The sequence below is a fragment of the Biomphalaria glabrata genome, chromosome 2, assembly GCF_947242115.1.
Source record: "Biomphalaria glabrata chromosome 2, xgBioGlab47.1, whole genome shotgun sequence".
NCBI lineage: Eukaryota > Metazoa > Mollusca > Gastropoda > Planorbidae > Biomphalaria > Biomphalaria glabrata.
In genome coordinates, this window is record NC_074712.1 from 37,694,578 (window position 1) to 37,709,306 (window position 14,729).

Sequence of the window (14,729 nt, forward strand, 5' to 3'; positions counted from 1 at the left end):
AAAGACTTTTGCTCTTTTATTGTAAAAATGCATTTTTATGTTGGTAACAAGAAATAAAATGTTTCAGACAAAAGTGGTGGTATAATTATCTGAGCATTACAATACAAAACAAAAACATATTTTGAGTACATCTATATACAATTATACTACAGTTAGCACAAATATGAAAAAATAAAAAAATACTCAAACAGCTCATCGTATATCATCTCTCATACCTCGCATTTTAAAACCCCCTCCTCTTCCTGATCCTCTAAACCTCCCTGAAATAGCTCCCCGTCCCTGTGGAGCTCCTTGTCCACCTGTGCCTTGGGGACCTCTTCCTGATCCTCCTCGACCCCTTCCTCCTCTTCCTCCCCTCTCTCCACCTTGCTGAGGGGCTTGTTTATTTTTGGGAGTAGGAGACTTTGGCCTAAGTCTCTCTATTTCTTCAGAACAGCCAGTCAGGTAGGCGTCTGGTTGGGATTCATAGTAACTTTTGTAAGTATCTGCGTCGAAGTTGGAACTAGGCAGTCCTGGTCCTACAGCTAACCATCCTGATCTGATGTTACGACCAAACAGATGGAGTCTTCTTCTTCCCAGACAAAAATGTTCAATAATGTGAAAAATTTCTACCTGTTACAAATACAAGAGTATTATCAATAACTCACAATGTGAAAAATAAAATTACATTATGGAGATATTTAAAACCTCCTATCAAATCTTACTCACAGGCTTGTCTTTGGAGCCATATTCTGGCTCTTCTTCAATTATGAGATCAATATCAACATTGGCATGAATGAAGTCACCATCAGTGCTACGTTTTACTGTTCCTTTGATTCCCATAAGACAATGCTCCTAAACAGAATAAATAAATATATTGTACGCACACTAAATGTCTCAATAAATTCAATTCACAAGAGTAGGCTTAACATGAAGCTTGAAATTTATTAAGTAATCCCACTCATTATCTTCCCTTGGATATATACAGATTGATTCATAAGTCTCTGCCTCTAAAACCTTATACTGTCAAGGAGCAGTAAGCACATTCTGCATAAACTCTGAAATGCTAATTTCAAATTTATTTCGGCCCATCTTCTGATTTAATGGTGCCAACATTAATAAAACGCTATTAATTATCAGTACTTTTTTTTTTCTTTTTTGATCAGCAAATTCCAGGACATTCATGGAGATATTTTAAAATTCCAGGAGATTTCCAGGACTTTTTGAGCTTTTTAAAATTTCCAGGAGCTTTCCTGGACACCCTGGAATTTCAGGAGGAGAACCCTGTATATAATCCTCTCTAAAATTAGCTTCTACAGCATAGAAAAAGGAGCAAAAATTTTCTATTGGAAAGATCCCTGCTTATTTCTAATTTGCTTGGCTATTTTAAGTATTATTGGAAATTTACTGCTGTTTTTCAAAATATTAATATTCTGTAAATTGTTTATATAATTAAAACAAACTTAACCTTGACATTCCGTAATACATGGCAGTTACCTTAGTACGCTGAAATATCGCATTGGGTTCCAAGTTTTTGTTATGTCCAGGATTTTTAAGATTAGTTTTGATCCAACAAATATCCTCACACCTACGAAAGCCCCAACGTTTTAAACACTGAGAGGAAAAAAAAAAGAATTTTACAAATATATCATCACTGTAATATAATAAAATACAAGCACTATACTTTTCAGAGTATAAACATATTGTATGCTAATCTCTTGAAGTTACTCTAACTCTAGTGAGAGATAGAGCATTGAACATGGTTGGTCAAGTATGCCAAGTCAAACTGTTTAAATGTTTAAAGCCTCATTTTCTTGATGCCATTCATATGTAAATTTATTACTGTTAATATTTGTTCTTACTACTTTAAATTTAAGTTGCCTTTTAAATCAGAAATGTTTTATCCTAAAATGAATATAAAAAACCTGAATCTCATTCAATCAAGAGATTAAGCATCAACTGAATAGATCTAAGTGAACTTTGACCATGTAATCTAGAGTAGTTTACCTGAATTACAGTACACATTACAACTGTTCAACAATTTATGTGGCTAGTACATTACAAACTGTTCAACAATTATGTTGCTAGTACACATTACAACTGTTCAACAATTATGTGGCTAGTATACATTACAACTGTTCAACAATTATGTAGCTATTCCATTCAGTAACATACCAATCTTCCTCTTTCCAAACCCTCAGCATTGCCACACCAGATCCAAAGAAAAGACCTTTGTGCTGCCACTGCTGGAATATCTAATGCTTCAATCTGAAATCAATTGTTAACTAAGTAATAACAGGTGAAATAACAGCAGACAATAATTGTGAATAATACATACATTTTTGTTTAAGTCAAATTTTTTAGTAGATGAATGTTTACATATTTTTATAAATAAATTGAAACAGAATAATAAAAAAAAAAATAATTCTTGAATTTTTTTTTAACATTTGGCAGTAACTTTTACATTTTTCCAAGAACTAAGAAAGTTTCAAATGAGATTCTATGTCTAAGGCTTTTTAAAACATACTTTTAATCATCAAAGAAGTTTCAATGAAAAGTTAAAAGAAATAAGTTTCCATGAACAGTGAAAACACTGTAATCTACAGACTTAAGTTGAATTTCTAGTTTGCTCTAGTGAGATGTTCCAGTTCAATATCTGTCTATCATTGTAAGTTCTGATACAGACCTCATCCCAATCCCAATATTTCTCAAACACAGCTCCCTGAGTTCTTTGATATTCTTCTAGAGGTGGTTCTAGAAGTATGACATCAAATTTGCATTTCAAATTCCTCAGGTCAAAATATTCTAAATCTGCTTGAAGATACCTGTGGCCAGTAAGAATGTTGGATCAAAATCTTATGCATAGATTTTCATCTAAATAGAGTAGTTGAAAAGATGTTGAAATTTATTCCTATTTTGTGCAGAAATCAAAGTTTATGCTACTTACATAGGTGGCCCATTAGTTTTTTCTATAAGCTCATCTTTTAAACGAATCAGTTCTCTTAGTTTGGGATACTCTTCAAATCTATTAGCTAATCCTGAATTATAAAATACAATTCTATTACTATTATGTAAATTCAATTCAGACAAGTATTTTGGCTGACATTGATTCTGATATTCTGACTTGCTGTTTAAAGCTAATATTTAAAAAAAAAGAAGTTTCAAAGAACAGATGAATTCTTCAAATACTCTATGACAGACATTTTAAAACTTGCCCTTAACTTGTTACCCGAAAATAGCACATGATCATCTTAAGGGCAATGTGCAAAGGTGAATTGCTTTGGAGTTAAGATCATGTAGAGAAATGAGTTGAAGAACTTTATAGACTATTGGATGTCCAATATTAAACACAAATAGTTTACTACTACTAGAACCATTGTTAAATAAAAATAAAAAAAACAACAACAACACAAACTTACCAACATCTCTAATAAAATTTTGTGGTCTCTCTCCCGTGTCAACAAAATGCTGGCAATAATCATTATGTGGATTAGCACTCTGAGTACCCTGATAATTAGCAAAGAAAATAATTATTTTATATTGAGAGAAAAAAAAATTAAACGTAGTTAATGTTTTAAAAGAAAAATAAGAAAACTATAACAAAGATTGTAATTAAAAAAAACAACAAAAAATAATTTATTTTATTTCCACATTTATGTACCGGTACTGTTTTGTGAAATATCTCCCAAGCATGCCAACAATTTCTCTTCAATGTACTAATCCACTAAAACTTTCTTCTAGTTATAATCATCCTTAATATAGTAACATACATTTTGACTCCCTTTAAGACTTTTTACATTCAACTCATTCATATTTACTCAATCATGATCACAACAAAATATTAAGATCTGACAAGCTTTTAGAGCTTTGTTTTATTCTAATTGAAAATGACTAAATTAAACAAAAGATGACAAACCTTAAGAAATGCACTTGAATCAGTATAAACTTCATCTGTTTCAAAATCATCTTTATATCCTTCCTGTTGACATTCAAATGTAGAAGTTTAACAAAGAACATTCATTAATTTGTTAAATGAAAAGTAAATATGTTTCATTTTATAATCTAACATGATCACAAATATATCAATGTATTTCATTTTTAGCAGTTTTATTTTATTATCTTAGCAAAAAACATACCCTGACTATTCCATTTAAAATAAGAAGTTAAATCTACAATCTGAAATTCTTTTGAGCAATAAATAGAAACATAAATAGAAGTAAGAAATGTTGATTTATACTGATATTATTGTATTCACTGTATGCTGACTAATAATGTCAAATTGTTTAAGAATAATTCACTGTTAAATTACATTTATTATCTCTGATGGCAATTTGAAAAATTGAAATAAAACATTTGTAAGTAACTGAGACAATGGACAAGCATTTTTTTTTTACTCGCATTAAATGAGGTATACACAATAATCAGCAAGAATATGTTGACAATATAAATTCAAACTCTTCAATGACTAAAGGTCTACATTTTTAAGAAGTCCAATATAAAAACAGATAAAAGTGTAATGATTAGTGAATAAATCAAACATTGCATGAAAATATTTACATCAGATTTGATTCCTAATGCAATGTTTTTAACCTGTAGCATCTAGTGTCTCAATAAAATTAAAGATATGTCCAGTGTCTCAATAAAATTAAAGATATGTCCATTATAGAACTTAACCATGCTGATGTTTTTATTCTACTAGAAAAAAAAAAGATTCATATTTGGAAACTAGTTCATGCAGCTTCATCATTTGGACTAACTATTAACAAAAAAAGAAAATCATGTATCTTCCAGAATCTACAAATTTATTAATAGTGTAGATAATTTACACATTTAGTCAAAGTCTCCAATGACACATAACTGTTAAGTATAGATAACTATTAGCTAAGGATATCAACATTTATAGCTTTCTTCTAATGGGAACAACATTTTTAGCTTTCTTCTAATGGGAAAAATTAGTAGTTCTTAAAGCTTTGCCTTAGTCTTGCACGACCAGATAGTTATATATAAAATGATAAAAAAATATCTAACTTAAGCTTCTTCTAAAAACACTTCGTTATTGGCATCAATTTGTGTCAGGATTTTGTGATTTTACCATCACAAAAGAGATACAAGACACCGATAGCAAAGACAAACAGACACAAACACTCTTTTGTTCCCCTGGCAATCAAATCATTAAATAAGAACAATCTGGTATAAACTTTGTCATTGAGTGAGTCTGGTGTGAATGTACACTTTGGTTTCTTATAGTTATAATGTTTTTTGTTTGGTGTAATGCACAAATTGTAAGACAAATTTCCATACGGACAATAAAGATTATTATTATTATTAATGATTTTATTTAACAATGAGGATTACATGCCACAAGTCATGTTTTTTAGGAAAAGGAGAAAGAAATGCCCTCTTAAGAAGCAGTTTAAAGACAAGCTACTGGCTTTTGAAACAGACAGGTGGAGAACCAGAACAAAGACTTCTGAAGACTTAAGAAATATTACAATTAAATGACAAGCAAAATATAGAAAATCCTTTTTAAAAAAAAAAATAAAAAAAAATCAAAGCTTATCTAAAGGGGAAGAACTTCCTTAAACTATATCTACCAATAATGTACAAGCTATTTAAGGGGACTAAATCCAACAAATTTAGCCATATATGTGAATACAGATGGATTAGTTTCCCTTATTGGTATTAAAAAAATTAATTACCAGTAATTAATTGACTGATTGGTTACTTTTAAAAAATTGATTCATGTCTTGTCTATGTCAATGACTGATGTGTGAAGTTTCAACTTGATCAGAGAATGGGTTTGGGAGAAATAACGTGTACACATTTTTTACCAGACAGATAGACAGAGTTGATATAAGCTTTGTAAAAAAAAGCAGCAATGAAAAGCAGAACCCTCTGGAAGACAGTGACTTAATCAAGTGGCAAAATACATTAGTCACACATAGGGTTTCATAACCACAGTTCATTCAACAATCTTCTAAATATCCCATTTGAAGGCAGCACCTTCATATTATTTTAATATAAAAACAATCAGTTACCCCACTTGGTCCAACATCAGGAGATCTCTGCTTATTAAACTGAAGAGAAATGGACGGGACTGAGGGAGAAGATGATGATGAGTCAAATGGACTTTCACTGAAAATTTGACAGAGAATCAAGTATGACTTTGTTTTAAATAAATGCATTAAAATTCACTATTAAACACTAACAGCAAATTTAATTCACATGTAAACAATATAAGAAAAGCTATAGAAATGACATGATTAGTATTTTCTTATATAATATATATAAAGCTCCTTCTTCGTAGTCAAAGATGCGCACATTTCTCATTTTCTATGAACTAAAAGATGGCTATAGAGTCCAATCCATGCTTTATAAAGCTGACCGCACACAATGGCATGGGTAAGTTGGGTCTAATGCAGATATCTTTTTTCCCTACCAGTCCTACCCTATAAACAATACAAAAGTGTATAGACATATTGTCAGTTGACTTTGTAACTTAATGCATAAATAATTCCACTTTTGAAACCCATGATTGCTTTAATAAAACAATTTTAAAAATACTTAGATCTGATTGAAAGGAAAAAAGTAAAGTTCCCCTATCAGACCTTCCTATCTATAGGGCAGATGATGTAAAGGTCATCTGTTTGATTGAAAGTAAAACCTCATAATTATTAAATTGATCGCTGACACAATAATTTGTTTGCTTTAATTTTTTCAAAAAGTAATTTTTCCAGTTAATACTGTTCACTGAAATGCTACTTTCTTTTTAATTAATTGAAAGAAGAATAACATTTTCTTTGTTCTCACCATTCAGTCCTCCAAAAAGTCTTATCGGTACATGCTTTTTTTAAAAACCATTTGTAATAACTGGCTAATAATCTCTGCAGTTTCTCCTGGATGTGATCTTATTTCCAATATTTTAATTAGCATGCCAAACAGTGTCACAAAGTATAGTATCACAGTGTCTTTGTTGTTCAAAGCTTGTGTGAATTCTATCACAAAATGGGCACCACTAACCTGCTTCTCTATTTTGTTCATTATAAAAGGGTCCAAGATGTCCTATTATATGGTTCTTGTATATTTGAATTTAAGGCCATACATTCTTTTGATACACTTTCGACATGCAGTACATGGAACTAAAACTGTTACTATGGAAAACTGCATGATATGCAAAAAAACCTCTGCAGATGCTAACATAACTTTTTAAATCTCCTGATTCAAACTTGGAAAAGTGTTACAAGTTTACTAGAAGTTTCCAGCTTCAAAGAGTTCTTAAGGAATCTGTATTCAGGTGTTTGGTTTTATCACTATGTTCACTCTATTTGACAGAAAACTTGGATCCATATCTTTAACAATACACGCTCCACTGCCCTTGTTGATTTCTCTTGCTTCACTCATACGATAAATCATTTCCAAAAAAAAAAAATTTAGGAGAGAGGGCATAATTAGAGTTTCTTTATTAATTTGTTAATCAAAATGTTGGGTGAACAAATAGTCGGGAATTATTTGTAAGTAAACGAAATGTCAGTGAACGAATTGTCGTGTCCCTTAGAAACACATATAAGAACAATATGCAGAGAATCAATCGGATACAAGCTAAAGTCAGTCTCCAAAAAGCAGGCTGGCTGCAGCGATTTAAAGGTAGAATTATGAAATTTAATAGGATCCAGAAGAAACCAAGAAATGCCAAAAGACGATTACTGTATAATTATGAATCAAACAATGATCTGCTAAATCAGATTTTTAAATAGAAGCAGTACATCAATCAACTTTTTAGATGAATGCTGGATATCAGGCGTCTCACCAGGTCACTTAATGAACAAGGTGGACTGACCCACCTAAATCTGGAAGGCTAACCCCACCTAAATCTGGAAGGCTAACTAAGTTAGTAGTAATAATTTTAAAAATTAAAGTCAAAAGATCACCCTACCTAGATTTCTCTTTCTTGGCAGTGAGCTTGACATCATCATCATCGTGAGTTTTCAAGATAGTTTTCAAATTGTTGGTTCCATACTAAAGTTAAAAAAAAAATTGATAAGTAAAATTAAAAATAATACATATATGCTAATTTCTAATAAATAGAAAAGAAAATTCATCATTAAATCTGCACTAAATAAATAAAAAAAAATTTTTAAAAAGTTTTTAGTAGGCAGTTGACTACTCTGTTTTTTTGGAAGCCTTGTTGCAGTGAGCAGGAGCTGGAAGGATGTATGGGGGCCGGCAGTTCTCTGTGCAGCTAGTTATACTAGATCTTGAATACAATAATGGTTAGCAAAGAGAATGCTTGTCTTTACCCTAACACTGATGTGCCTCAAAAGAACACAGGAGACCCAATAATTGTGAAGGAAAATGTCTCAGGTGATGAAGGAAGATGGTTTCTTCTGGAATACGGTTGATACATCAAAGAGATGAGACATACTGGTGATGTTCACCTGATAAATCAGTCAATAAGCTGTCTACAAGCATTCACTCTTTGCATATAAAGGAAAAAGGAACTTAACAGTTTTATTTCATTGTCTTCAAGAGAAAGAGTGTCTCTCCGTTAGGCTTCTGTTCTTTTTTTCCCCATCAGTATAAAAGGATCTTCATACAATTGGTATCCTGATTTGTGCATGTCCTCCATCCAGTTTCATCTTATATAGCACCATACATTTTTCTAAGGATTTTCCTTTCAAGTATTTAGCAGTTGCTTTTGTCAGTGTCCAGATTTCACTTGCATAATAGCTACTGGTCTTGTCTGGTTGTTTATATAGTTTTCTTAGTTTTCCTTAATCTATACTTTTGCTAGTAAGTATGTGCTAGCTGTTACAGAATGATCTGTTGCCTGCTGCTATTCATTTTATTTTACTTCTGACAATAGGCCATTTTTAGAATGTATCTGAATGTTTTTACATTGTCAAGACTGTGGTCAGTTATTCTTTGTTCTTTTTTTTTCATGTTGGAGGATTCAGATCAGTAATCCTATATCTGAGATGAACCACATAGTAGTTACCAGATCATTTAGTTCTCCATATAGTTTTTATTCTATAGGAGTGTTTCGGGCCAGAGTCTTGTTCGGGCCCCTTGATAGAGTATGAAGCTTTGAAGGACATGGTCGGCATTCTCAGGTGATACTCCACAAGGGCAAGTTTCACTAGTAACGTCTTTTAGCTTTCGGAACATATGTTGTATCATTCTATTGTGTCTGGTTCTAAGGTGAAAAATTATGTGTTAATCATGTTGGGATGTCTTATAATAGGCTCATTTTTCTTGTAATTACAGTGAGAACTGGGTCCATTTTACTACTTCTTCTTCCTCATTCTCATTGTTATGATGGAGCATTCAGATGACTAGACCAATACATGAGATAAACTGCACAGTAGTTTCCAAATTAGGCAGCTCTCCATATATATATAGTTTTCATGCTATTGGGGTGTTTTGGAGACAGTGTTATGCTCAGGCCTTTTGATAAAGAATAGAGTTTTGAAGGACATAATCATCATTCTCTGGTGACATTGCAATAGGGCAAATTTAGACTCTTAGACATTTACATCAAGATCTAGATCTAGTACTTAAGTCTTAACTAACAAATTTTTAAAGGGAAACTCTAATGGTTTTTTAAATTTGAGTTGTAATTATAAACATTTTATATTTAAATGCTTAGATTTTGCTTTGGGATTTTGTTTTTTAGGTTAGGCACACCTCACTTCCCTCAACAATACCGAAAGCGAATCTAGATCTAGATCTAACCAAACATATATATATGGCTTCATTCTTACAGTAGCTATGGTACAGTAATGTATATTATATAATATATAGATCTAAAAACATTAGGATAACGAACTCGAGAAAAAAAGTAACATTTTCATCTAAACCCCTACCTGTCCACAAAAAGTGAATAGATTGTGTGTCTGACTGATTCTAACAAACTGGTCAGTGTAAGTGTAAGGCTAGTCTAGGCTATGTATAGTGGATCATGACAAGACAACCAAGGGATAGTATTTTACTGAGTTGAGTAGTCAGGCGACAAAATACACACTACAAGTACAATGGTTAGTCAAGCATGTAGATCTACTCATTCAAATATTTTTTTCTTTGCTTACCGCCTTACCAGGATCTAGATTAATCTAGATCTAACTGCATAGACCAAGATCTATTTCTTTTATGAGAATGTAAACTTTACTGTATAGTTTTCCATTATACAGTGTCAATAGATTAAATCATTAAATTAATAGGTTTGTGTGACGTCACATAGACTTGAAACCCAGTGAAAATTTGTTAGGGTCAAGACAACACAAAAACAATGAATCATTAACAAAATCCATATTATATTATAAAACACATAAAAAATATAGAGAAATAATTTATATTCACACTAGTGAAATGTGGATCTATGTTTTGATTAAATAAAATAGGTCTACATTCCCTAAAGCATTTATAATATCAGAATTATAATTTATAGTTGGCAGCAAAAAAAACACCTTTATTTTATTTTTTGTTTTTTTATTGTATCAATAACCAAGTCCATCTGGCAAAAAATGGCCGCTTGTTGCCATGATAGCAACCGGCGACCATGGGTAAATAAATGAACTAAACTAGGATATAACCTCAAAAATTGTCAAAAACATCGGAGTTTCACTTAAATTACTTAAAAGTTTAACTTAAACTTACCACTTGCGCTAGCAACTGTTTGCGTTTTTTGGAACGCTCTCTCATCTCTTTCAAAGAGTCACTCATTTTCTTGTCTGTCTAGATTAGTCTAGATCTAGATTTCTATTTCAGATTAAGAGTGACTAGACCCTAGATTCTAGATCATCTAATATGGATAAAGATCTCAATCTGGAACCAAATCAAAGTAAAACTAAAAGGACTAGAATAATAGATCTCTAGTCTAATCTAGATCTAGAGAAAGCTCTTATATTTGGGACACCCCATCAAATTCTCCTTCGCTGAATGTGTTACTTTTTTTGTTTGTAATTCATTTGTTTTTATGTTGGAGCAAAAATCGACGTTTTGGGACTGCGCATGTCCAATTTTAGATAATTTCCGGTATTTTTGTTCCGTTTTTCCAAAGCAGATGGCAGTTATTTTAGATTCTTGGTAACCATGTATGTAAAGCTGTTGTTTTAACCTCCCCCAGCAATTCATACCCATATAAGGGATGAGGGCTATATTATGAGCCCGTTCGATCGTAGGCTGATGGGCATATAAAAATCTTCCACTTTTGAAAGACAGTCCAATCACATTTATACTGTTAGCTGTTAAAAAAAATTAAAAAAGGAGGTGTCCACACGAATAATAATGAATTTAACTCATTCTCCTTCCTTGGACACAGCAAAATCAAAATAAGAAATATTATTGGGATTAATAAATCTTATGATTTGTTCAATGAATAAATATGACCTAGATCGAGGTATCTAGATTATATAATTTATGAATGAAATTTTAAAAAGTGCGGGCTGCTAATTTGAAGCCAGAGACAATGCCTAGGTCATCGCGCCTGGTGTGCTGGCGGTGAGGAGAGTGAGGTATACACTAAGCGTGTAATGTCACAACCTATTAAACCAGGCAATTTATATAAGATAAGATGTCACAACCTATTAAACCAGGTAGTGGGGGAAAGAGTCATATGAAAAAATTATAAGCATCTATCATAATCTATTGGGGGGGGGGGGGGGTTTAAGGTGCAACAAAACAAACATCCAAATTATGAAAACAAGAAGAGGGTCCATGAATGGGATGCTCAGTGTCCAATGAAGGGGAGAGCACGAAAACTGCGTTCAGCATAGGAGCATGAAGTTGAAGTGAACCAATTTATTTTAAAATAAAATCTTGACTATGAGTTTATGACTACTAATTAAATAACTAATGACTCATAATGAGTGGTAATACATAGGATCTATATAGGTGATCATAGACATCATAGGTCCTATGCCTATGTGTTCTTATGAAATAAAGTGTATGATAGTATCATCATTTCATCATCATGTCATACTAGTCATAGTGATTAGACTGATAGTCACGATAGTGATAGGAACACACTTTCACAGCTATAGACAGTATACTATAGACTATAGAGATATAGACATAGAGACTATTAGTACGATATTAGTAGTATAAGTATTAGAGTGAGTATTTTTATTGTCCTTTATTTTTAGCCTTTAGAACACATTATTAGTTCATAGTTATAGTTAATAGTAGATCTTAATAATAGTGTCATTCACTGTCATTGTCGACACTGAGTCACATTGTGATTGTGACGATTGTCAAGAACTGAAGAAGAAGAAAATTTCATCTGCTGACTTAGTCACTTAGTCAGGACTCAGTGTGAGTGTCTGGCTTCAGGAAAGCAAGTAGAACAGAAGACCACCTCTTTCCTTTTATCCAGGACACAGTAGAAGGGTTTCATGAAAACAAGCACACTACAGCAGTATTTATAGATTTGCAGCAAGCCTATGATAGAGTGTGGAGAAAAGGTCTATTTTTGAAGATGAAAAAAATGGGCATCCATGGAAAAATGTACAGCTGGATCAGAGCATTCTTAAAAAACAGAACCATCCAAACCCGATTCGAAGGTGCCATCTCTAGTAAAAAAAGTTTGGAAGAAGGACTACCACAAGGTTCAGCCCTTAGCTGCACTCTCTTTCTAATCTTCATGAATGACCTCCCGGACCTCATTTCGGTCAATAAGGCACTTTATGCAGACGACCTTTTAATTTGGACTACAGAGAAATATCCAGTGCTGACTAGATCCAAACTAAATAGAGCCCTCACAACTATCTCCACATATTCAAAATTATGGAAAATGGAAATAAACAAAGAAAAGTCAGTTTATTCAATCTTTAGCCACATCAACAAAACAGCAAAAAGAAACTACATCCTAAAAATAGACTCACAGCCAATAAATAAATAAGAAAATCCAACATATCTTGGTGTAAAACTAGACCAAAGACTGTCTCTAAAACACTTTATGGCAGATTTAAAAGAAAAGGCATCACAAAGATTAAACATAATAAAACACCTAGCAGGAACATCCTGGGGAGCTAAAAAGAAAACCTTAAGACAGTTATACACTGGATATGTCAGATCTGTAATGGATAACTGTCTCTCCATACAAGTAGCTGCCAACAAAACCTATCAATCATCATTAGATACAATCCAAAACCAAGCCTTGCGGTTAATTAGTGGAGGTATGAGAACTACTCCCATAGCAGCCTGTGAAATAGACTCCAATATTGAACCTCTTAAGTTAAGGCGCAACAGAGCAGCATTAGAAGCTATTGAGAGATACAGAAGGTTGGAGGACGATCATCCAAATAAATTACTAACACAGAGAAATAGAAAAAACAACCAAAAAAAGCAAAGGACTCTGATCCAACTTACTGACGAACTAGCCCTAAAACACCACCTACCCAATAAACAGAGAAAAAATTACCAGGTTTTCAAACATTACACCCGGACTAAACTACAAACAACCAACCATCAAAACACATTTACTAAATAACACCTTAACAAAAGAATAAAATCCACTAGAGCTCAAAGTAGGCATGCTTGAAACAATCGAAAGCTATCAAAAAACAGCTATCCATATTTATACAAACGGATCGGCTTTCAAAGCTACCATCAATGCTGGTCTTGGTGCCTTCCTGGTCTTCCCTAAAAATAAACACTTTGAGATAAGCGCACCCTGTGGTGATTACTGCTCAAACTTCCAAGCCGAAATTGAGGCAATTACCATAGCACTCCAGACAGTGGAAAACAAATTATATGAAGGAGTGCAACCACCATCAGATATTGTTGTCTTTACAGACTCCCAATCTACTCTGCAAGCACTTAACAGCAGCACCTCAAACAGCCCAAGAGAGTTGACAACACTCATTGTGATAATCCACCAGATGATATCAAAATTAAATATCAATATTACACTACAGTGGATCCCTGGACACATTGGCATCATGGGAAATGAAAAGGCAGATAAGCTATCAAAGGCAGGTTCATCTATGGAACAACCAGATAGACCTGTTAACTACCTCACCCTAAGGTCAATGTTAGTCAACAATCACAAGGAGGAGTGGCTCAACCAATGGGCATCAGGAAACACAGGCAGAGCCATGTACAGAGAAATGACTACGCCTAACAAACTGGACAGTATTAACTTCCTCCCCCGCAAAGAACAATCTACAATCTTCCAACTAAGAACAGGACACACACCACTATTAAATTACCACCTGAACAAAATAAACTCCACACAACTACCCCTTTGCAGACATTGCGCCCACCCCTTTGAAACTGTAAACCATATCCTCTTTGAATGCCCCTCCCTAATCCACCTTGCCTTAGGAAGTTAGGCAGACCCTACTTCCACTACAGCCCAACATAACCAACACCCTGTACGGCAGTGCTGAACAACTGAAGAAAACAGCACACTTTTTTTCCTTGGCACAGTCTGCAAAAGAGCTCACAGCTCAGCAGCAATAAAGCTGGCTAGAAGAAGAAGAAGAGTGTCTCACACTAGTGTCTGCTTTCACTACTTTACTTTCAAAAATTGTAAGTTAAACCTTCACCAAATAAAAAAAAAAAATTTGACCTAGATCTAGATCCCGAAAGTCGGTGTTCAGGTAGACCAGAATCTACAATAGATAGACTCTATAAATATACTACATAGATCTAATCTAGTCGTCTAGATCTATTTAAATATTTTAATTAGTAGATTTATGCTTATTTTAGATTTTAGATCTATAAACAAGAGAATAGGATGTAGACTAATT

General features: G+C 33.1%; 1 protein-coding gene across 1 annotated transcript; it reads right to left on the reverse strand.

Annotated features, from left to right (window-relative positions):
• Positions 1-3: 3 nt before the first annotated feature.
• Positions 4-14,717, reverse strand: LOC106066273 (N6-adenosine-methyltransferase non-catalytic subunit-like). The gene is made up of 12 exons (XM_056020358.1): positions 14,549-14,717; positions 10,633-10,800; positions 7,913-7,995; positions 6,018-6,114; positions 3,896-3,958; positions 3,399-3,486; positions 2,927-3,017; positions 2,666-2,804; positions 2,155-2,247; positions 1,477-1,593; positions 709-834; positions 4-612 (listed from the first exon to the last, which is right to left on the reverse strand). Exons 2-12 carry the CDS (start codon positions 10,696-10,698, stop codon positions 193-195), a joined length of 1,383 nt encoding a protein of 460 aa, XP_055876333.1. The 5' UTR covers positions 10,699-10,800; positions 14,549-14,717; the 3' UTR covers positions 4-192.
• Between the last annotated feature and the right edge of the window lie 12 nt (positions 14,718-14,729).